This window comes from Pipra filicauda, unplaced genomic scaffold (assembly GCF_003945595.2).
Source record: "Pipra filicauda isolate LSUMZ 115617 unplaced genomic scaffold, ASM394559v2 scaffold129_size2064235_pilon, whole genome shotgun sequence".
NCBI classification, from domain to species: domain Eukaryota; kingdom Metazoa; phylum Chordata; class Aves; order Passeriformes; family Pipridae; genus Pipra; species Pipra filicauda.
Window position 1 is genome coordinate 1,997,431 of NW_024103762.1, and position 24,155 is coordinate 2,021,585.

Below are 24,155 nucleotides of genomic sequence, written 5' to 3' on the forward strand. Positions count from 1 at the left end.
TTCACAACCTACAGAAAAACCAGTGCTAACACACTGCAACACTCAATGTACTCAATAAACTTCATGTTTCCACTAGATGCACACGTATCTTAAGAAAAATTTAATCTGCAAGCAGGTGTGGTGAAATAAGAGAAGGCAAAATAGTGCAAGATGCAGAAGCCGTGACACAATGAATGGTTGAGTGAACTGGAGACAGTGAGGGAAGAACTGGTGGCATTTTAGTACAACCACTGTGACAGATCCTTAAATAAAGCACTGCAGAGACATTCAAACTGGCACGTAAGTCACTAGAAAAATTCCCATCACCTTGACCGAGAGCTGGGTCAAGTATCAGGAAGTATTCGGGTTTGGAATGACGAACTTGAGCTTGACTCACTTCCAGATCAATGAATAAGCAGCTGCCAAGTCAAGGCGACTGCCAGGGCACTCCTTGTGATCACCACAACATGACATGTTTTCATATAACCCAATATTAACTGCCATGACTTAAAGTCACGTTCTGCTCTCTAAGGTTAACAGGTTAACACCACTTAACATTTGTATGGCCCTAAAACATCACCACGTTTTTCAGGCTAACAGGTAACATCAGCTATCAGAGGTTCTGGCTTGCCCAGGTCTAGCAGAGAAACAATTCAGGACAAGAGAGGATGAAACGAAGAGGGAAACACGTTACTGTCATAGAGCAGCTTAAACTGAGCAAAGGTGTTTCTCATAAACCACGATATCATGTCAGAACACAATAAAAAAAAATCAGGTAATAACCATGTATTTAAAAGAAGGCCTGCTTATAATTTAAGGCAGAAGTAATGGACCTAAAACACCTCCTAGAACAATATGAAGTGCCAAACAGCAAACCACAGTTTTACTACTGTGGTTCAGTGAGCTCACTGAAATTTTTCCTGACAACATCCCCTCTCTCTGGAAAAGCCAGATTTCTCAAACCTGAAACCTTCTGTAATCATCAAAACTGCAGCATGAAGCTTTTGTCAGGAAACATTTCCCGGCTCCAGGATAGTATTGATGTCAAAGCCAGAAAGAAGATTAAATATTTCCAACAACATCCCTCTTACTGCTCCCTTCTCCCTAAACCAGCCAGTAGCTCACAGGGTTACAGCACTCAAGTGAGTCATGGAAACAGACCCCAAGTCCCTGCTCCACCAAGCTATGAGTTACTCTTCCAGAAAAAAAAAAGCAAGCAGTAAGGCAGGATTTTTTTGCAGGATAAGGAACTACTCTCACATGTCAGTCTCTGTCTCTCCACCCCATTACTTAGTTGCAGCTGTCAACAGCACAGAAACTCTAATAAAGCTCAAAATCTAATCTGTACTAATCAAATTTGCAGAGGTCACCATAAAACACACATTTAATGTGCCTTTACAATGGGCTGCATCCCAAGCAGCTGGTTGATGAGGCGCTGTGGCCCGTAAACACTGCACACAAGATTAATGGGAAAGAACTCGTGATAACAAAACATTCTTTTCCTTGGCCAGGATTGCTGTAGGCTCACAAAACAACAACAAAGGGGTTAGTAACATACTTCATCTCTGACTCCAGCTGCCAGCCTTTCAGAGATTAAAACTGGAAGGAATTAAGTTAGCAGAAGAGGATCAAGAAAACCAGAGGATGAATCCATAAACATTTACAGAAACGGAGAGATAAGTGACATACTTCTGAAAGATCCAGCTGATTAACAAAAATGCACAGACAGCTCAAATAAGAAACTATAGAAGCACGGTGTCTTAAAGGTGGAAATCTAAGGAAACTACAAGAAAGGCCACACAGCAAAATGTACAGAAAGAGGAACAGAAACCCTTTTCACCTTTGTAACTCAACATAGGATTATGGGCAAAGTACAAACTAGACAAACAAGGGAAGAACAACTGGCAATGACTTAGGAAACACAAATCCCCTAAGTAAAAAACACCTTAAGGCAGCAATGTATCTAAAGTTAGAAAATCCTACCCAGATCTTCAGCTCATTTATACGAAAGCTGTAGAGGGGAAGGAGAGAGATGCACACACAAGAATGTGGTTTTTTTCTTCTCAGTTCACTTAGATACCACCAGGCAGAAGAGACTCTGCACAGTTATGCAGATGACTGGATTGAAGCTGGGGTTTCTTTTAAAGTTTCCCTTGCCAACACTGTCTGTCTCAGCCTGGGAGGGACCAGGTTCCACGAGGGCCAGGCAGGTACCGGAAGGCACCAGTTTCCTGATCAGCCACCACTGTTCTCCCTCCCCAGATTAGGGAAGAGAAACAACATCCTCCCAAGGACAGATGTGCTGGAATAAGCACCACTGGCGGGACAGGCCCGGATGTGCAGCTTTTGGACAACCTCCAAGCACTCTGTAAGCTCCTGACTGGCAGAAAAAATTAACACACTCGTGCGTCTGGCTCGAAGAATTTCCTCTCCAGTTTGGGGGAATAATGTCACAGTTTCCTTTCAACTAGAAGAAAATATTACCCAAGCCGAGCAATTTGCCCACAGAAGCTGCTTTAGGCAAGGGAAAATTTCAAAATACCCTAGAGTGGATGGCAGAAAATTTCTTGGTACTAACACCACTCATAATTACAATGTAGAAAAATCTGAAATCTCATGATGTCTCACACTGCTCCAAGTGAGGACTCACTAGCACTCAGCAGCTTTCAGTTTTTGACTTGCAGCGTTCATTTTCATTACACCAGGCTGCAAATCATGCAGAACTGGATGACAATTTAGGTCTACCAAGATAAAGACATCTATATAAAGGCACCAGCTAAGTCCAGATAGATAAAACCAGAATTGCTGTCTGGCTGCCAGGTTTGACACTCAGACTTACAGGGTCACCTCTGAACAATCCAGAGCAGCAAACTCTCCAAAAGCATTCCACACCTTCCCAGCTTCCTAAAGCCCAGTGCCAGGCTCGAGGGCCAGGGTGGTCTCTTGGACACGTGAATTTTACAACATATGAAAGTTTCGCAATATCCACCCTCTGCCCCGAGGAAAATCAATACAGTGAGAGATGGAATACTAAAAAAAGGGGCACAAATAGATAAATGGGAACAGCTGACTGTAAGAAATACCAGATACAAAATACTGTCTTGATATACTCAGGGTCTGCAAGTAGTCTTAGTCATGTTTATAGTTTTACATAAAACTTTCTATTTCAACTTTTATGTATTATCACAACTGAGCACTTAAGCTCTCACACAGGAGTAGTCTCCCTAGCATTTCAACAATACTGACACTTTTACTATCAGAATCTTCCAGAACTGAAGGAAACTCTACCCCTTTCACAAGAAATGTTTCCCAACAGAAAGGACTGTAAAAATGCAAACACTGTGGACTGAGACAGCACACTCAACATACAGTTTAAGACTCCTGGCAAATAGGAAACTCAAGGGAGAAGAAAGAAAGAAAGGAGGAAAAAAAAAAATACAACCTGCCAGGTTTATTTCTGGTCATTGCATCTAAACTAGCAGTGTATTTGTCTGTACCAGTCTGTGTCTGCTGAAAAAAATGCAGTCTTTCACGGAAGCACAGCTCCAGGCATTCCCAGGCTGATTCACCAGAGGCTTCTGGACACATTTCATTTCTTTATTCAAATAACCCTCACCCTGTGGGAGTGCTATGTGTAACACCCTCCTGTTTCACACACCCTTTTACTACTGGGTTTTCTGTGCGCTGGCTCTCATCTACCTTGCATATACTGAAAACTCAGGCAGACTGTTCAGTACTGACCTCTGGTTTATTGACCTTGCACCAGAGCCAGAATGTGCAGGAGCACCTGGCAGCTCCCACTTGTCTTCAGTCATTATTTCCTCAAGTTCTTTGTTCCTCTATTTTTTATTAGATCTCTTTTATGTCTTTTATTGACAGTTTCTTCCATGAGGAATGTTGTCACTCCTCTACACACGCTCACATTTGATGGCACTCTCAGTAGGTGTGTAGGTATGTGAGAGAGCACTGGGAACAGAAATAGGCACAGCATGGGCTTACACCCAAACTCTTCTCCAGGAAGCACATTCTATCTCCATCAGCTTGAAAAGCTATCAACTCATACTATAAAATGAAGAAAAGCTGCAAAGTCATGTTTGAAACTGTGCCAGCAGAGCCAATGCACATCAAAAAGCCAGAGCTTTGCTCTTCTGTAGTTAGGAAGACAAAGAGCTCCACAGCATCTGTAGCACAGAGGTCAAAATACGACATTGGAGAGCATGTGAATGAATTCCAAATGCTTCCTTTTCACATCCATTTCCTTCCAGCACAACCATGACCACTGATTTCCAGGTGCAATCAGCAGAGCAGGCCCAAGGCTCTATCCAGGCTTTACCTTCCCCATCCTCCCCATGTGCACACATCCCCTTGCACACTTCAGTCACCTTCTCCAAGTGCAAAGTTTCCTCCACTTTAACAAGCACTTAATACATTGAAGTGGCCAACAACTGGCTCTGTTGAGTGTGTACTGGTGTTTAAATGTCAGCCTCCTTTATATAGGAAAAAAATTTCCCATGGCCAAGTAAAAAACTGAATTGCATCAACTTTAGGAGTCTGTAAACAAGGGCATCTTGCAGTGCCAGGAGACTGAACTATCAGAGGTTTCCATAACTCTAAATCTGAAGCTCATTTAAGACTCTGCTCAGTAAGCTAGTGTTATTTAGAGAGGAAAATAAACAGGAAAAAGAACAGTTTTTATAAATACATAGTTCAAATGTAATCCATCTTTCAATAGTATCATCGATAAACAAGCAACAAAATCACTCTGAAACTTCATGACAGAGTAAGACTTGTTTACTCTCAGTAGAGATTATTCTGTCCTTGTTGTGTTCTTCCAAGAGTAAGGAAAGTATGTTGAAGTCATCCTTATTTTTCTGCTTTACATGTAAACACTTTCTTCCTTTGCAGAACACACTCGCATGTGAGTTAGACACTGACATGCCAGTCTCCCAGAGCACCACTGATGACACTGTTAGTGACACTGAGTGAAAAAGCAAAATGCTACAACAAACCTGATTAAAAAAAGAAAAGAAAAAAAGAAACAAAAAAAACCCAGGAGGTAGGAGGAAGAAAATAAAAGAATGAGCAACTGAAGAAGAGGGGACTGGAAAGCATCAGATACGTACCTCCTAATGCAGAATAAGCAGAGACAGCCAGTCACAGAACAGAAAGGTGATAGGTCATAGGCCATAAGGAAAACAAGAAGGCACATTTAAACCACTCATTAAAAAATCATAGCCAAAACCAAACCAAGAGAAACTCACAAATAATATGGAAAAATAAAGACATACAAAAATAACCATTTGAGGAGAAATCCTTTTTTTGTACACAGAAAACTGAGTTGAGGTATCACTCAGTTTTCTGAAATGACCTTATGGAGACTTAGTTGTTATTTATCAGTCACAGCATGTGGTAAATACCATGTGGCGTTTCCTTTTTGTAGCCGAGTTTTTATTTCTCGTATCTCAGAAATAAAACTCCAAAGTCTGAAACAAGATTGCTAATTTGGGTACACAAAATAAGAAGTAACAGCCTTCAGATGTAAAGGAGCTACTTATTTTGGTTCATCCATTTTTAAATGCAAAGTTAATCCTGTTACCTTCCCAAGAAAGCAGATAGACACGGAAGCAGCAAACATGCTAACAATGAACAAACACCCAGCAGCACAACTGCCCTTGTGACTAACCTAATTTCAGCAGCCAACCTTCTCTATCTGGATTAAAAAAAGTATGTGTTAGGTCATTTCCATCATCCTCTGGAATTTTAAACGGCTCATTCTTAATACTTTCGTATAAATTCTAGAAGAATAAAAAAAAAAAGAAAGGAAAAAGACCTCATTAATAAATGTCTTAACAGAAAATGCAACCAGGATATCTTACTGCTTCTCACACTTTGTATTAAAAGCATAGGAAATACTGTCCATCAAATACTGGACCCTCCCTCCCCAATCTTTACGACTTCCATCAAGTTCGATTTTAAACCATTTCATCTGTAAACAAGCCTCTCTTTTTAGTACCAATTTCATAAGTACTCCCAGCAAAGACATTTTAATTTAATTTCAGCATTCAGCATTTCAAAGGTTTCAGCATCAGGTCTCATTTAGAACAAGTTTTGCCAAATCTGGGTTTTCAGGAAATGGTGTGGGCCATCACACTGTCTTACAATACATGTTTTCACTCATATCCCAAGGGACAGGAGGGAGCTCCACAAGACACATGGAAAGAAATGAGAGGCAATAACCAATTATTTTTACTATTTTTTCCAGTTTTCTCTGACTTATCCAGAAATACTACTTTTTTTCATAAGAAGCCAATTCCATGGGAATTTTGCCATCAGCAAACTAGAGAGTGTTTTCTCTGAAATCTCCTCTCCTCAACAAAAGGTTGAATATAGGGAGAAGGAGCTCAAAGCAGCTCGTTCAAAGCAGTGAATATCACAAAAAGCTTCTTTCAGCTACTCAAGTGGTTATGCAAGCTAGAAAATGTTCCTCTCCCTTCCCTTGACAAATCTGCCTGAGAACTGTTGCACACACTTTTAAGCCTGCTATTGGAAACAGCAGCCATGCCTTGTCTTACCCGCAGCAATTCCTCTGGGAGGTCTCCACCTTCATTAATTCCCCGATTCATGGAGATAAACCTCTCCACGGTTGGTTTATCCCGCACGTTGTGGTTGTGCAGGCTGGTGTTTAACATGATGATGGCAAAGGAGAGCACATAGCACGTATCTGAAATCAGAGGTGCAAAAACGGTTTGTCTGTGTGTTGTGGCACCAACCTGTAACATTAATATACAGCTCATCCTCACTGATAAAGAAAGAGAAACAGGTAGTCAAGAAATCCTGAGCACTGTACATAAAAGTCTCAAATCTTTCTTTAAACTGTTGAAGTAAGCCTAAGAAGAAAAATGTTACATTTTAAATTAAAAGCCAGTATGAGAAAAACAGTACGAGAAACAAAAAAAAAAAAAACTCCATGAAATTATTGCTATCACCCTAAGTTAGCATTTCACTTAAAGCACTGAAGTGTTGTTGGGCAAAATGTTCTCTGCACACAGACTGCCTAGATCATGTGGTAGATCCTATAATTAACTTGGTCAATCAGCCTCCTCCTACTGAAAGTATTTCCAAAGCTTTCTGCAAAGAGAAAGAACTGTCTCTTCAAAATAATATTTTGAATTGCATTTAGAAAGACTGAAAATGACACTGACTCAATTCCTTGGCATAGAGGAGGTAGCCAGTACTACTGGATAATATCAGAAGATGACAAAGGAAATCTTATTGTGCCTCTTGACATGGTTATGATTATAGTAAGTTCTCCCAGAGTTCAAGTACAAGATTCTGTGTAAGAAAAAGAAGAATGGAAACCTCTCTGCTACACAGAGGAAAAATATTCATGCATCTTCAGCATTTTGTTTTCGGTATTTTCCTCTCTAGCTGTTGCAGACCTGCTCTACAGCAACCTTTTCCTAGCCTATCTGTTCCTCAAATTAAGTGATAATCAGCAAACTATGTGTGCCTATAACCAAACAGACCAACAACCCCCATCATTCTGGGCAATAACACAGAGTCATAGTAGCTTTTATGATCTGAGTAATCCCAAACCAAATAACTCAGTGGGAAACTGAGGTGCATTTCTAACTGAGATCAGTTATTGCTGAGCAGACTGCTAAAGAGAATGGATGACTTTCCAGATAATATACTATAGCCACATATAGGTGGACTTGATACAGAGATAGTGAGGTATAAAGTCCTCATAACTGACACATGAGATCACCCAACCTATTGGTCTCTTCTGCCCTTAAACCCCTGACTGAGAATCTTTCTTTTCCAATCCTTTGACAAAATCTTTGGCGACATTTCTGAAGTGTGCTTTATACTTTAATTGACTTAGATTTATATTAATGCTGAAGTTTTATAAATGGAAATGCACTCTAACCATAAGCTTGCATTGCATGGATTGGACAGTCACGTTTTCTCAGTTCTCAGAAATTTCTCATTTCACATACTATTTGAACCTGAATTTCCAAACTGGCCATTGTCTCCTTGCATCAGCTGTACAAGAACATATATATTAATTTATATTTGGATCATATATGTACTTAAGAACCCCTGCTGTCCCCTGTGACTAACCTGTAGACTGGAAGACTCCTGGGTTACAAAGGCAATAACGTGAAGCAAAAGCTTCCATCATACGATCAATTTTTTGAGCCTCTCCTGGGAGTCTGAAGCTCCACAGAAACTGCCTACAGAAGGGAAGAATAGTTGTTACACATTCCAGTATTTATATATTAAGCATATATTACTAACAATCCGAAACAAACAACAACAACAAAAAAAATCAGCACTGTCTATATCGAATGTCCTAGAAATATGTTCTCAATCTCTCAACACACAAGTCAGGAGCTATTATAAAGCAACATGCACAGATGGCTAGCCCAGAAATTCAGCCAGCAACACTGCATGCTATCAGGCAAGATAATATGGCAGTTCATATTCTGAGGCTCTCTCTTTTTTCCAGACTGGTAAACAATTTTCTGTATGCATCCCATTTTTGCCATGAGAATGCTATGGGGGAAAAAAAAAAATGAGTTCAATCCTCCCTGGGTTTCCTGGCTACAAAAAGCAATGAACAGTCAGCTAGACTTTACTTACAATGTAAAAAGACATATCACACAAAATATTTCTGGTAGGGGAGAGAAACAAGGAATACAAAAAGACTTAACATCTTTACTGAAACTCATCAAAACCATTTTAAAAACAGTAACAACAGCAAGAAAACCCCAGTGCTTGCTTAGAGAGATGCTGCCTGTCTACATTAAGTTCACCCTACAAGACTCAGACCTAGATCTTAAAAAGAATGACTTATGTTAAGATTTCAGTAATTTTGTAATATATGCAGCAGATCTGTGCTGTTGTTTTAGCATCGTGAACTGATGAAATACAGACTTTACTTTTGTGGTTTACTGCTTCTACATGTAGGTACACTGGAATGCATACAGGACAGAAGTCTTCACAAATTTACTTTTGGCACATTGTGGTACTGAAGAGTTCCAATGAATTTCATCATTTATTCTTTTATTTCTTAGCAAAAGAATTATCTGAATTAAACCAGGATCTAAACCAGCAAAGTTACATGCTCTGCCATGCAAAACAAGTCCTTGCTATTCCCTGTACACTGGATGCCAATATAATAACAATTTATTCCTGTCTTCATCAGTTTTCATTTTAGGACATTGTATTAAAGTGTCACAGGCCATCTTTAGTTTGTCAGCTCTAGATACTCTTTTACTCACCTCGTGCAACGTTCCAGACCACGAATTTTGTAAGCTACCAAAATACAAACATTTAATAGTAGCAGCTGCTAAGGAAGAATAAAGTCAAACCTAACGTTAAATTGGGTAAAAGGCACAGGAATAAGAAGCCTCCCAGACAAGCTTCAGCAGCCACAGAAAAGGTTTCCTTGGCTCAAATCTCAGGCACCTCAAGTTATCATCACCACATCACTCAACCATAGCAAAGCTGTTCTGACTCCACATCACAAGGCACTGCCCCAGAAACAAGGATCACACGGACATTCCCATTTATCTGGTGTCAGGAGGGAGTCACTTGTGGCAACAAAACAGGCAGAACTGTCCGAGTCAACTTAATTTGCTGGATCTGTTACGGATTTTCACCGAGAGCAGAAGGGACCTCACAAGGTCACTGTGTTCAAGCAGCCCAGAGAAATCAAGTGAACCGTTCATTTAGCAAGGGGAAAAAACATACTGAGACATCACACTCTCTTCCACATGACAAGTGGGAAACTCTGAGGGAAGTACAAGGAAAGCACTTGTTTCAAAGTTTCTCTCTCTACAACTGAACATCATCACTGATTATGGCCAGGGGATTTCTCCCCCTCCCTGCCCAGAGTGACAAGTTGAGGTGGAAGGAAAGGAGGAAGAAAATTATTTAAGTAAAGAGATTGTTTCTTTTTTAACCTATCTCTGTGCTAAGATTTAAAACAGATCATCAAATGTCCCCATGGCAGGAACACCAAGGAGTTACAGCTACGTTTTAGTTGCTGGTATTTGTCTGAAATAATCAGGTTGTCACCCACCACAAACAAGCCATGGGAAGGGTTAAACAGAGCTATCTCTGCTCAGTTGCACAGTAATGCTCAGTACAGTTGTGCTGAGCTGCAGAGCAGCTTTCTGACCAATAAATGAACACAGTGACTCATATGAACATGCAATTTGATGAAAGGAAGCTCAGGTCAAAAACCAGAGAGAATTTACTCACCTTAAGGCTTGTACAAGATTGAGATCAGCGAACTCATGGAGTTCAACAAAAGCCTGAAGAACTTTAATATTAAATTCATCTCTATGAAAACAAAAAAGGAAAAAGACAATTACAATTCTGAACTTAAAAGACTTGTTAGTTATCTCTATTTGCTTCCAAGAGTAAGCAAGGAAATAGACAATCATATTGATCAAATAAGGTCCTCGGAAATAGTTTACACATTTATTTGAGAGGTATTTTAATATTTAACACTACTATTTTGCCCATTTTTGCTGGTAGATCAATAAGAGGCAGTGCACTGAAACTGATTTTAGAACTGCTTATTTGAATTACCCCAAACTGGCCTGGCTCTCTTTGCTTCACATTTATTATTACTGCACCTGCCTTGATATAGGATGATACCTGACAAATGTATTTGGTAAATGCTTTTGCAGAAAGAATTCATTCATTGTGTCATGAACTCTTAAACAATGATCAATGGAAAATTAATTTCTTTTTCCATAAAGCACATGAAAAACAAACCAGCCTTTTTCCCTCTAAGAACAGAAAATATTAAAGCAGTATCTTAATTTATGTACAAAGATAAGAAACAAAAATGCTTCAACTGATTGTGTCCAAGAAAAATAACAGCTTTTGAAAAGACCTACTTAGTATGTATTCTTATTCCATTCTCAAAAACTGTTACAATGAAAGCTTACTAAAATCAAAATAGGTTTTGAACGAGCTTCCTCTCAACCCATCTTTCACATTTCTATGTAAATCATGAGCCAAATGATGCTTTGCTTGATACAATGGTGTTTAAATGCAAAAGTAACATTTAAACAATAATGAACATAAAACTATTTGGATGCAGACAGAATTTAGCCTGCACCATCACTGAGTTCATATGCCAGAAGCATAAAGGTTTCCAATCCTCAGGGTGTGCTTTAAATACATCACCAAGACAGAATGTTGCATATCAGCCTCCACCCGAAAATAGAAAGGTGTGTACCCCCAAGAATTATCTGTTGCATTACTGACTAACTGCATAGTCAGACTAACCTGTAACACTCACCACTAAATACCTTAAAGCCAACTGTTCATTCATTGGGATGTTCCCACATTGTTTACAGAAAAGCACACCAGCTCTGCCAAGCAAATCAAAGCAATTCTCATCAAATTTGGCAACGCACAATCCAACTGTGCAGCTGCTTTCCAGTGAAGTGGCATCACAGTGTAACAAAAGAGAGCATCCACAGGGGTGCTACTAAGCAAAATATATTGATTTTGTTTATATGGTTTTGATACTTGTGCTGGGTACACCTCCAAGGACACGAGCCAAATAACACAAAAGGTCTAGGAAGCCACTTAAAAATATAAGTGAAGACTTAGCCACACAGAAATAAATCTTAAATCTTTTAAAGGATGTAATTCATCCCTTATTTATTGTAATTTTTTAGGTGTTATCTCATTCCATTTTACCATTCACTTTTTTTTTTTTTGCTGAGTGCTATAAGACTATAAAAAAGTCAGTAATTTAAAATACATCTCTTTATGGCAGAATGTTATACAAATATTTCATTCTGTTGACTATCCTGGTCTTGTCTTCAGCTATATTTAGCTAGAATGCAGAAGTAATTCATGATGGGCCCCCCAGGGGGGAGTGGCAAAGTAAAAGAGAACATCTTCAGACTCCAAATGCCTTGACAAAAGTTTAGTGTGTAACTCAGCAAAAGCTCATCTCTAATATGCTCTGCCACTCACACAGCACAAATCACTTGATAGTCTGTTTCTGAGGGTCACAAAGGCAAAATTAGCAACTTAAGACACCTCAATTGTCACATTTTATTTTATCTCAGGGCATTTATTTTATCCCAGGACCTAAAGGTTTAATACATTCTTTTCAGAGAAACATGAATAAAAATTATTAGGATTCTAGGAAATTAATACTGCAGTTCAACGGAGTATGATGAACCAATTCCCCACTCCAGACACAGCTACCTTGAAATTTCCATACACATTCATGATAATCACATTGTCATCTCTTCGCTGCCACCCCCTTACTAATTCATATATGTGAAGAGAAAAAAATAGAAAGAAATACCATTTGCTTTCCCATTACCATGCTAATATTCCACCCTTCACAGAAATGAAGAAACACACAAAAAACCAATTTATGTAGACCGACTGGATACATTGAATAAAAGCTCCTTTCAAAGCAGAAGATATTTTAAAATTTCTTTTTGATTTCAATTGCTCCTTAAGATGGACAGACTGCTTCTGCCTTGTGGCAAAATAGGAGCAGTGTGTCCATTTTTTTTATTTCTCCCAAGATCTTATTCTCCAGTTCATAGACATATCAAAATATCCTGGCTGAATTTGCTATTCAGTGTGACCACTAAATTTGCCAGTATGTAAGTCCTGAAAAACTCAGAAGATAAGACTGAATTGCATATTTCTCTCTCTACCTACTCAGTATTAAGACAGGTTGCCCTGTGTTGTCACATTAGACCACAGTGCTGTCCACCACCCCTGCCAGGGAAGCAGCAGAACAAGCAATAACTTTTTAAATTTTAAATGTGCACCCATTTAAAAGAAAAATAAATCACATGAATATTATTAATGATTCCAGGGAGCTTGGACATACTGGCAAGACCTTTCTGCATGAGAACAGGGTTCTGGGAATAGGGTTAGAAAAACTGGAAGTGTTTCAGAAGATGATACCAAGGTGCAGCTCTCAGAAGAGAACAGACTGCTTTATACATGTTATAGTTTTGCAATTATGGACATTAACATCTCAGTGATTTTATAATACTGATTGCCCAAATATTCAAGAGAAGCAACACAATTCTGTTGTATAAAAATTGCTGACATGTCTACGTATTCTGTATAGAGAGTCCATAGTGAAGATCTCTTTTCAAAAGGTATTTATTACAGTAAAAACTTCCATTAAACCTAAATGTCAAGAGGAAATTGCTGAGCACAAACCAAGCTGTTGATCCTGTAAAGGAGACCGGGGTGTCTCAAAAGGGATCTGCCACAACACATCCCCACAGGAGTTTATCCTAAATGAGTCAACTGCTAAACCTCCACAACTGGCACCTGAACATGTGCCAGCACGTCACACACACACTCCAAGCCACCCTGCACTGCTTGTCTCTCGGTTGCCTTTTCCAAAACCAATTCCTGGGTTGCACAGCAATGGAAGTCATTTGCATCCTGGCTGTGTTTTGCAATAGTTGCATTAATACACATGTTGCATGTTTATTGTACCAGAATTGATAAAGATCTGGTGCAGATGCCCTTTGAGACACCCACTGACTCATGGGAAGTCTCTGTGCAGGAAGACAGGAAGATGACAGCACTAAAACCTGATAACAACTATTGTCTCAGGGACTACCCGTTTTAATAAGTAATTTCTTTACTGTCTGATTATTACTGATTGTCAATCACTCTACTCTGGACACAGCACCAACAGGTACCAGAACCGTTGCAATACAACTCTCAGACATTCCAAATGCTTACAGTGTTAATTCTGCACTATAGCCAAATTTCAGGGTTTTCTCAAAATAATAAATTACAGCTAATTAAGCATCATCCCACAACGTACCCATTTAAAAACAACAACCTAACAGGAAAAAACACTATCACAATGCTGCAGCAGTTTCACATCCCCCTGTAGCTTTTATAGAGTAGTTGAGTAGCTCTCTCATGCAGCCTGTGAAGGGGAAGGTAACCACCCAAAGCCTGTCAACATGCTTTGTAAACTCAGGAACAAAGTTTCAATATTTCTCTTTTACCTTTCACCGAGGTAATCTCCAATTACCGTTTTATTTAATCCTTCTCCTTTATAAAGGAACTGTGCAATGTCTTCTGCAGTGTTCTGCAGGAGGTCATTTTCTATCAGGAACTGTATTCCCTAGGAAGAACAATTCCAGAGGAAAAGGAATGTTATGTTTTCTTCCACAAGCATTTATGTAAATATCAGTCATAACATTTGGCAATAATGTACTCACACAGACACATTAAGAATTACATTAACCTACAGATTTTTATGCTTTTAAATGAAATGCCAAACAAATGTTTTTCAGTTACATAAGCAGTATATAGTACTGGTTTAAAGATGAAAATGAGAAACATTTTTAAGGCTAGAAGTACTAGGTGGCAGTTTGAATCCCTCAACAACAGAAAGATCAAATATTAATTGAATAACGATTCCATGTTGCTCTTTGGAGTTAATGTGTGAGCTGGCCCTTGCAGAAATGTCTGCAGAGACGTAATCTGCAAAATCATATAATGAAGAGGTACGTGGAAACAACTTAATTACCACCATGACACGAAATAAAGCATCTGTTATAATCTACAAACTGCAACCCAATACATCAAGCCACTACTTGCCATAGAAGTGGCAGCTGAAGATACCAAAACCGGTTTAAAGGAGTTTCTGCTGACACTGGGACTATCAGAGGGTTCTGCCTGTGCTGGGACTAAACTATTCACAAGGGATTGAGCTACACTATCACACACTGCTGGGGAACCAGCCAAGCTTCTACCACGGAGCTGCTACGGAAGGCAGGGGGAGAATCTTACCCTGGCCCTCAGAGGGAACTTGATAAAGCCCCTGGACTCGCTCCTGGGCCTCCATAAATTACTGCCCTACAACTGGCACGCCCTGGGGAAGCCCAGGGAACTTTCTGCAAAGCGGCAAAGAAAGGAGACTAAGAGTTATATAAAGATTTTGTAAAGGATGGAAGGGATGATGTTCCAACACTCAGCAGGTCACGAAGAGAGAACCAACTTCTTTTCCCCCCCAAAGATGTTGCTATTCCAGCTGATTTCTTAAAACTGTTAACAGCATGCTAGTGAAAAGTAGAAATGGGAACTATAAGGAACCTCAATGTCTTGGATTCCAAGTGTGTACAAAAGAGGTTAATAAATTATTACTAATAAGTTCTACCACAATATTTCAGAATTATCAACAGTTTTTCAATTTCTGCAAGTGGAATATATTTCTTTTTTATTTCATTACAACTGAAAAAATTCCATTATTTTTTGACATAGCATAGGTGGCCTCCTAGTAACATTCAAAAAAGTAATTATCTTTCTGTTTGGCTAATTCTAGCTTTTGATAATGAAATGATTACCTGCCTGACAGAAAAAAAAGAAGTCAATTTTCTGACCTAATTTAACAAAGAAAATGAAACGTGATATTATAAAGCCTGAAGTTTTCTTTAGAAAGTCTGGAATGCCATTCTCTCTAAACAATTTTATCATCATCTGAAAATTTCAATGCCAGGCTGCTACTCTGACAACTGAATATTTTGATAAGTCATTTCACAACAGACGTAATTTCTTTGCAAAGAATGTCTCTATTTTACCTTGAAGCAGAAATAGCTGAGCTTCCCTTGAAATTGATCCTTACAAAGCTTATTTGATAACTAAATATTTATACAATATTTGACTACAAAACAGAGTGGGTTTTCCCATACCAAAGTTATCCAAAAAGCTCTGTCAACCAACAGAAAACCCTTCCTGTAACAACATCAGGAACAGCAGATTCCCTTGTCCAACACCTGGACCATATTATTCACGTTCAGTATAAATAGGCTGACCTGAATAGTTTTCTTAAAGTTGTACAAGTGACTGATAATGGACATGACCAGAAGCATGGAAAACAAATTTCTGTGCACAGAAGCAGATACTTTAGCTTACTGCAAAAATCAATTTAATTTTTTTTTTTTTAAATTATTCTTAAGATGTTAAAGAACCAGAAGTCAAACAGACAGGAAAAGGAATCTGCCTGGGACAACAACTCCAGCGTCTGGAATAAATGGCAAAATAGGCCAGCCAAGCCCCCATCACCTCCTACGCTATCTTTTGTCTTGATGCAAATTTTATTCTCTAGACTGACAGGAGACAAGAGACAGCTGCACTAGTTTAACTTCCCCACACAAAACTCCTGGCTACAGAAATATTCAATATTCGCTGCAAATATTGCATAGATTTAAGTCAATGCAACGAAATCTGCTTTGAATTTCATCGCTTTCACGGTAACTTAATTACAGATTTTGCAGCTCTTTAAACCCAGCCTTTGTCACAGAGAATTCACTTCCTGGCTCAGCACAGGCAGTACTGACTTGAGTGCTGCACATTTCTCTGCACAGGGATTCTTGAAGTGTTTTAGACTTTACCATTACAGCCCATCCCACACGTGCTGAGCAAACCCAAAGTATGTGACACTACATCAGGGAACTGCATTAAACACTATTTTCATAGCTATTTTCAGAGGGGGGAGAGGGAGAACTACTCTACACATGCACCAGAACATGGAAAGATCTTCAAATAGAAAGTGGTAAAAGAAAATTACCTCACTGTGTTCCTGCTAATATGAAAACACGAAAACTCTGTTACTTGGTTTTAAAGGAGAAGACTCGGTGGATTCAGCACAAGCATCATTACCCCAGTTCTTTGGCATTCCTAACTCCAGAGACCATCTTCCCTCCCATTTATGAATGAAAAACATCCTCTTCACAATGAACCTGAGTGAGTTTTCCCAACATTAGGACTTATATTTTGTCTCTAACTTAAAGTAGCAGCTGCAAACAACACGATGACCCAGCTCCTGCAGGCCACCACTGATCCACAGACATTATTAAGAAATTACTACTCTGAGTCTGTTTACCACATTTAAATTATGTTACAGTAGCAATGTGGCCACAGCATCTATTTATAGAAATAATTTCAGCCAGCGAGAACAGTAACAGAAAATAGTTAACGCTGGAATGGAAGCATCTGACATCATCCTGTGACTTTGCCACAAACTTCTAGGACATGAAAGAGCTGGAGGACAACAAACTAGCAGGATATTTGGGGGTGTTCTGCCCTCAACAGAAGTTAGGCAGTCAACAAAATGGAAAACAAAAAGAAAAGACATGGCCAGCACTTTAAAAAGGGCTCTTTATAAAATACTTGAGAGTTTCTGGCAAACTGAAAACATCCTGAAGAATAGAAGCCATCGCTGTACTTGGAACATTTCAGAAAAGCCAGCAAAATGTAACTGAATTCAATACCATTGAGAAGAAAACATGTCAAGAACACAGAGAAACAAATGTTAAATGATTTCCAAAAAGACAAATTCAAAATGGACTCTCAAACAACAGAAGACAATAAAACAAAGCAAGGAAGATGAAAAGTGAAAAGTAAAGAGTAAAGGCTAGAAGTCAGATACGTCAAAGTAGCTGTTTTAAATATATCAGGAGGGTCTGTAAGAAAACGTGCAGGTCCCCAAATTTACCAGAAAATTAACAATTATTTAAGAAACAGAGGCACTCCAGAGAAATGAACTGCTTTATTTCTTGTCTAAATGCACAACAGACTTCTTGAAACTGGTAACCAAGTTCCTGCCTGCAGGGGTTTGTACAAGTCAGATGGGTACACAACCATATGTATATACATAGACAAACATACAGGTGATAACAGATGCCTTTTTCACAAACAGAGTTTAGATATGCAAATACAGTCTGAAGGAGAAGAAATTAAAAAAACATGGTAAAGGTGTTTTGGAGGAAAAAATAGGAGAGTATTAAAAAAAATTATGTATGGCCTCACTAATAACCAAACACCAAAATTTTTTAAAAATTCCATTTGACATATCAAGGGAGAACACTTCTATCAGGTACAAAGCAAGCCAGCTCAATCACTACCTGGTATATTTGATTGTTGTTAAGTAAACCTCCATTATCAAAAAAGGTTTGCTTAAGTGTAAAAAGCACACGACCGGCAAAGGACTCGATGACTGCTCCCAATTTAACCCTCTGCTCAGTGTGTTACAGGATGTGCAAATAAGGCCTGAGAACTCACATTATCAGAAATGTCTCTTAAGAAAACCATGAATGAATTTGTCACAGATCATATTACAAGCAAAAACTGATCCCTGACAAGTGGGAAAAATGCTCTACCTTCTTAGGGTCCATGTTGAATTTCTTCCTTCCCATGGCTATTTGCTTATTTCTTTGAGTAGTTTTGCTACATATGGAGAAAAAGAAGAAACAACAAGCTGTTATTAGTTGCTCTTTTACTAAAACAACAACTTCTGGATAAAATTTTATTTGTATTTTGGCTATGGCTTTAGAGACTTTATAACGGACTACATAGAGGTGATCCAATGTTTGTTTAGCATGAGAAAGCTAATTTTATTTGCTATTCCTGGAAGGTCTGCTCCAAGGTCTTAATCATGTCCAGCTGCTGGCATTACTTACCTTTCTTCTACACTGGTCAGATTATCAATTTCAGTCATAACCTCAGCAATTTCAAATTTTAATCTCTGTCAAAAGAAGGAAGGACAATACATTAACTCACGTTAAAACTACTTTTGAAATCATCAATCATGTAATAATATGATCAGTTAGGGTTTGTTTTCTAACATTTGCTAGTTACCTGAAGAAAAGTGATGAATCTTAGGGCTTCCTTAGATATTTAAATATTTTACCACAACCATGTTAAACACATGGATCTGAACTCCCAGTGTGTGCTTATGTCAGAGCACCAAGCCCAAACTGCCATTATCAATTAGAGTATAAGACTGCTTTACCCAGATCTCTCACTCCTATTCTGGATGCAAATCTGCTGTTTAAGTTGTTTGTTACACAAATCAAATCTGTACATATGTCAATTCAGGAGTTACTGTTTGTAAAAGCACAGATATGACACAGAAATCCGAGTCACTATTAGTAATATTTAGCTTAAGCCATTTATATGCTTTTAAAACCATTACCTGTAATTCATATCTAGTACTGTAACTTAATGTACTGAAGCAGTCTTCCAAGGTTCTCTACAGAAAAATCAATTACCTCAATATCATCAATCAGTTCTTTTTTCCTGCGACGAATATTTAAAAGCTCTTCTCTTTCTTCTATGGAGAGGTCATCAGGCACTGGAACAGAGCAAAATGAACAGGTTTTGAGCATTTGCAAACATACCTCATCACAGAAAATTTAACAAACTGATTAAGAAAAGTAAGTTTACATGAATCATCAGAACTTTTTTTTTTTTTTAGCTGGGATCATTATCAGGAAAAAAACAAACCAAAACAAACAAACCCACAAATGAAAGCCAACCTAATTTATTGGTAATCTACTTTACAAAAGTCTTAAGTAAGGTAATTGAATGAATGGCTATGGACAGAATCTATCTTTCAAAAGACAGATAGACAATGAAAGGAATCTTGTTATCATACAATGTGGCAAGATTTGGCTCTACAGCTTAATTGTCAAATTCAAGTCTGATATAATTCCTATTATACCAGTAACACCCCAAAATTCTTCACGTAAATGAACTATGACTCAAAAGGCATGACTGTCTTTCAGAGAAAAAAGTCAAAGAATATCCAGTGCTATACACAAGATGTGCATCCTGGTGCTGAGTTCAAACACCAAAAGTTATCTGCACAAAACCTTTGCTTTTCTTGAGCCATCAGATGTTCTCCAGAAAGAAAGTTCTTTGGCCAGAATTTTCCCCTGCTTCTCTCTACAGCACTAGACACCAACCACAAATATTCACCTCCTGTGCAATGATCCTACAATAACAGTTTTAATGCTTTCTTGGAAATAGCTCGTTAATTATAGAACAGCTTTTCCTTCCAGCTCAGTAAAATGGAACAACAAAAATAATTAATAAGGTATTTAAATGGTTCTGTCCCAACAGCAACACACAACAAGTGTAGTCATCTGGGATGGCCAAAGCCACTGCTTTGTGTCCTATACATATTTAACAGGTTGTGTAGCACCAGGACTACAAAGAGAAGGTTCAGCTTGAGAGGAGAGTTTTAAACCCACATTTGAAACACAGCCTCTGTTCAAATCTTAATAATGAAATATATTGATTATTTCAGCATCCAGTGATGAAGTTCCTTTCCTTTTAGGATCCAAATCATAACAGAAAATCCAAATGGCGACTGACCTTGTTAGACATGAAGTAATTATGGCAAATGATCTCATTTAACTACTCCAGATACAAACATGATTAAATTATTTCCAGTTTAGGAAATGACAGCTTTCTGTTGAACAAATACCAGACTTCAGTATGTTTACCTGCTTTTTCTTTTCATCTCATCAGAAATCTACCCACTCCCAAAAATTCCTTGAATGCAAATAGTGCTAAGATTCTTTTCACATCAAACCTTATAAACAGACATTCCTGCATCACATCTTTGTATTACATGTATATTCTAAGATCTTAAAAGATCAAAGCTCAAGGGATTTTGTGACTATACACACACTCTGTACATACACACACACCACAAATATTCCAACTAGTTAACTGAGGACTGACAGCAAAAAACAATTGAGACTGTTACCCAATGTTAATTGTAAGAAAGGCAAACTGTATATAATCAATCACTCTCTCAGCTAGGAAGCACATTCTGATATCCTTAATACATTTTTGCAGTATTGTAGGTGAATTTACATTAATGTTTTGCAGTACCAGTATCAGTAAAGGTTCTTCATTTTTTAACTTTTTGCCATAGCATGACATTTTGGTGACTCTCACCTTAACTGGCAACTGGAAACACTGATCAGAGTCCAAACAGAAAATAATTTTAACCATTAAATATTTAGAATTCATAGATGGTGTTTGCTTTTTCTTCCAGCTGAGTTACAAAATCTCTGGATTAGTCACTACCACAAACCCTTCCCAAAGCTGCACATCAGTGAGTGGCACTGCTGTTTCTTCTCCATTACCATGCAGTTAAGGCTCCTTGGGACAGGTCTGGAATTTCTGGAACAAGTAAAATTGCTTTTTGGAACGAACATGAAATTGTGACAGTTTTCTGTGCTCAAGCAACCCACCAAAATAAAGAAATCAAACTCCTCAGTCCCTTTCCTACAACACCCAGAGACTGTCTGCTGTGTTTTCCTCTCCTCTGATCTCAGCTGCAGCCCAGACAACCCTCCCAGTGTAATTAATGCTGCTGTTAGACAAAAAGGGAATAAACTAAATGGAGTCAGACTGCCTCCTGCATTAGGAAATAACATCAAGTACCAACTGCCAGATGCAAGACAAGAAGTCTGCTGAAGATTCTGCACTTGCAGGGCATTTAGATAAAACTGCACATTAATGCAACATCTTTAAATAATGGTATTAATATCAGAGCCAAAAGATTCCAGTGTCTTTTGATAAGAATAGAAGAATCAAGATATAACTGAGTGGGAGCTACAGTACTGCTCAGCTTCCAGAAACTATTGGTACAGACAATATCTTCCTTCCCCTCACACTGCCAGCACAGAGAAGAGATGATTTGTCAGGATGACTCCCAGTGCCCTGTCCTGCAGTCACCATAAACGGGCCTGTGTGAAGATGTTTGCCTTATTCTCGTCCTTGTGTATCATCACTGCCTCCCTTCTCCAGTGCTGTGCTCATGCTGCGAGAAAACATATCGGGGGAAAATGAATACACCAAAAAAAAAGGTTCTTTAAAGCCTACTCGTGGCATTCCAGCCCGGAACTGCCAAGGCTGAAGGTGTTTGCTCGGGAGGCTATGTGACTTTACATCCATTGCCCCTGTTGTTTGGACTTTGTGTCTTTAAAAAAAAAAAGAAATTATCAGTATTTCTGTATTTCAATGAAGGCTTTTGAAATATTAACACTGAAGGACAATGTGCCTGAAAACATCTTTACAGTCCTATGCAAATATTGCAGGTACATGGCAAGGATTGGGGAGACCCCTCCCATAAGCCACACCCTTTGGCCTCCAGCAGCAAGAACACTTCGGCTGTTTCAACCTTGTGTTCACATAATCCTCCACACAGAAAAGCTCACAGAGCACATATTTGTTCTGTAAAACAAATTTTGGAGCTGTCCTGTCTGAGTCATTTCTATTTTTTTGGTGTTTCACCAATCTAAACACAAAGTAGAGAGGATGGGAGGAGGTAGCAAGAACATTAAATACTAAAAAAGAACAAAAGCACTTCAGTACAGTGAATGAACTGCAGCTGCAGCATCCTTCCATTATATCTTCCAATCTTTAAATAAAGACAATGTGCTTAAGTAAGTCATTTCTGTGAAAACCTTTTCACTTACAAGGAGAGTATTTCCTTTTTCTAAAACTTCAACTACCACCAAATAGAAAGTCAATATACCTACTAAAATTTTATTTACAGGGAACAAAGTTGTTGAAAGTACAAATCATATTCTTGGCCAAGTAGAAACAAAAACACACCACCATATACCAACAGAAAAAAAACAGAAAAATGTTTAATATATTCTAATGTGGCCTATAGAGTTCAATTACTGTAACTGATCTACATGTACTTATATGAATATCCTGTAAACAAACACTTATTGGAATACACACTTTTGATACAGGTCTGTTTACCATAATGTGTATGGGAAAACAACAACAAACTGCAGCTCCCCACAGAAATCAGTGTATTGTCCACCAGCTGTGATACCACTTTGTTAAATAATTTTCCACTATGGACAGCCCAAGTACTATCCAAAGAAGAGCATTACCCCACAAGTCTCAATATGAAGCATTTTTGAGCAAGCCACCGAAAAAAAAAAAAAGAAGGTTTTTACAGATTGAGAAAAAATTGCAACACATCAGCTGGCAAAGAAAATTCCCACGGGTTAGTGAAAAGTAGGAGCAAACCCCATAATAGAAGACAAACCTAGTACTTTCCAAGTCCTGATATCTTCACCTTTTTCAGTAGTAAAATTTAAATAATTTTCCAGGTCTCCAATGGTATTATATGAACCAAAACTCCCGAGTTTAACTTCACTTCAGCCTTTTGATTGTCAGTCACCAGCCAAAGCAACCTCACCCGACCCCTTCAACTGACTCCAGAGTTCAGTCTCTCAAGAGGACACAGTAAAACATCCACAGGCAGCAAAAAGCAAACATCTAACAATATCTAAGGACAGACAAAACACTCATTCTGTAACCCTACTTATGAAGCAACACAAATGCCTGACTCTCATTGCCCAACTAACTTTCTGGTTTCATAAAGATAAATATTTTCCTTCTTCTGTGTCAGTCCCAATTTGGTGGTCCTCAGTATTTGCATTCCATGCAAAGAACAATTAGATGGAATTTAATTTTGCTGCAGTTGAAACATCTTGCAAGTGTAAAGATATTTACACAATGCAAGGCTTAAAACTAAACAAACTCGTCCTCGCCCATACACAGAATGGGGAGACATGTTTCTTCTGGCCTTTAAAATAATATACATCCATCTCTGAGAACAAATCTGATTGTCTCAGGACATTTGCCTCAACGGATATTCTCAGGCTATCTCTCTTCCTTTCCCCCTACATGCTCCCTTTTTTTAAACTTAATTATAGGAACATTTTCCAGCTTTCAGACAAGATGTATAAACAATGCTGTGACCACTTGTGGCTATTAAAAATTCCATACAAGTTTTCGTAGGAGGACATCCTTCTGAGCAGATTTGCTTCACAGTGCAGAAACAAACTACATCTGCACTAAATTCTATCAGTAAAACCAGCTGGATTTGGTTGCTTCCTTCTTTTAACTCCCTCATTCGTGAATCTTTGCTATTAAGTCACTGCTGAGCACGTTCCAGCATAGGAGCACAATCACACTTTCATTAAGAGGGGAAATAATCCTCTACACAATATCCTTTCACACACAAGAAAATTACCACTTGGTGGTATGAGGAATTTAGGACAGAATTCATGGCTTGCAGAGTTATTTGGAGGTTTCAATCACGAGGGACTCTGTGGCCAGAAAGCACATTAGTGGCCAAACCCCGAGGAGAACCTCCAACGCACACCCATCCTCCTCATTGTTTAGCTGCTGGAAACCACACCATCACAAGATGTTCCTGAAAACAATGTTCACTCTAGGATAAGGAGATACTTTGCAGGCAAGTTGTAGTTAAGATATTATCCTTTTGGGCTTCTAAT

At 38.5% G+C, this 24,155-nt stretch overlaps 1 protein-coding gene across 3 annotated transcripts in view; it reads right to left on the bottom strand.

The window, feature by feature from the left end:
- CYTH3 (cytohesin 3) overlaps positions 1-24,155 on the bottom strand; it is a 50,285-nt gene that overhangs the window by 5,956 nt on the left and 20,174 nt on the right. Inside the window, exons 2-9 of one of the 3 annotated variants that reach the window (XM_027726236.2) lie at positions 19,080-19,162; positions 18,489-18,553; positions 18,189-18,255; positions 14,031-14,149; positions 10,252-10,332; positions 8,104-8,216; positions 6,552-6,700; positions 5,662-5,774 (exon numbers count right to left, since the gene is read on the bottom strand). In XM_027726236.2, the coding sequence (XP_027582037.1) occupies positions 5,662-5,774; positions 6,552-6,700; positions 8,104-8,216; positions 10,252-10,332; positions 14,031-14,149; positions 18,189-18,255; positions 18,489-18,553; positions 19,080-19,162 (790 nt within the window). Of the gene's footprint in view, positions 1-5,661; positions 5,775-6,551; positions 6,701-8,103; positions 8,217-10,251; positions 10,333-14,030; positions 14,150-18,188; positions 18,256-18,488; positions 18,554-19,079; positions 19,197-24,155 lie in introns of those variants that run through there. The other 2 variants (XM_027726235.2, XM_027726237.2) reach the window with 2 other exon arrangements.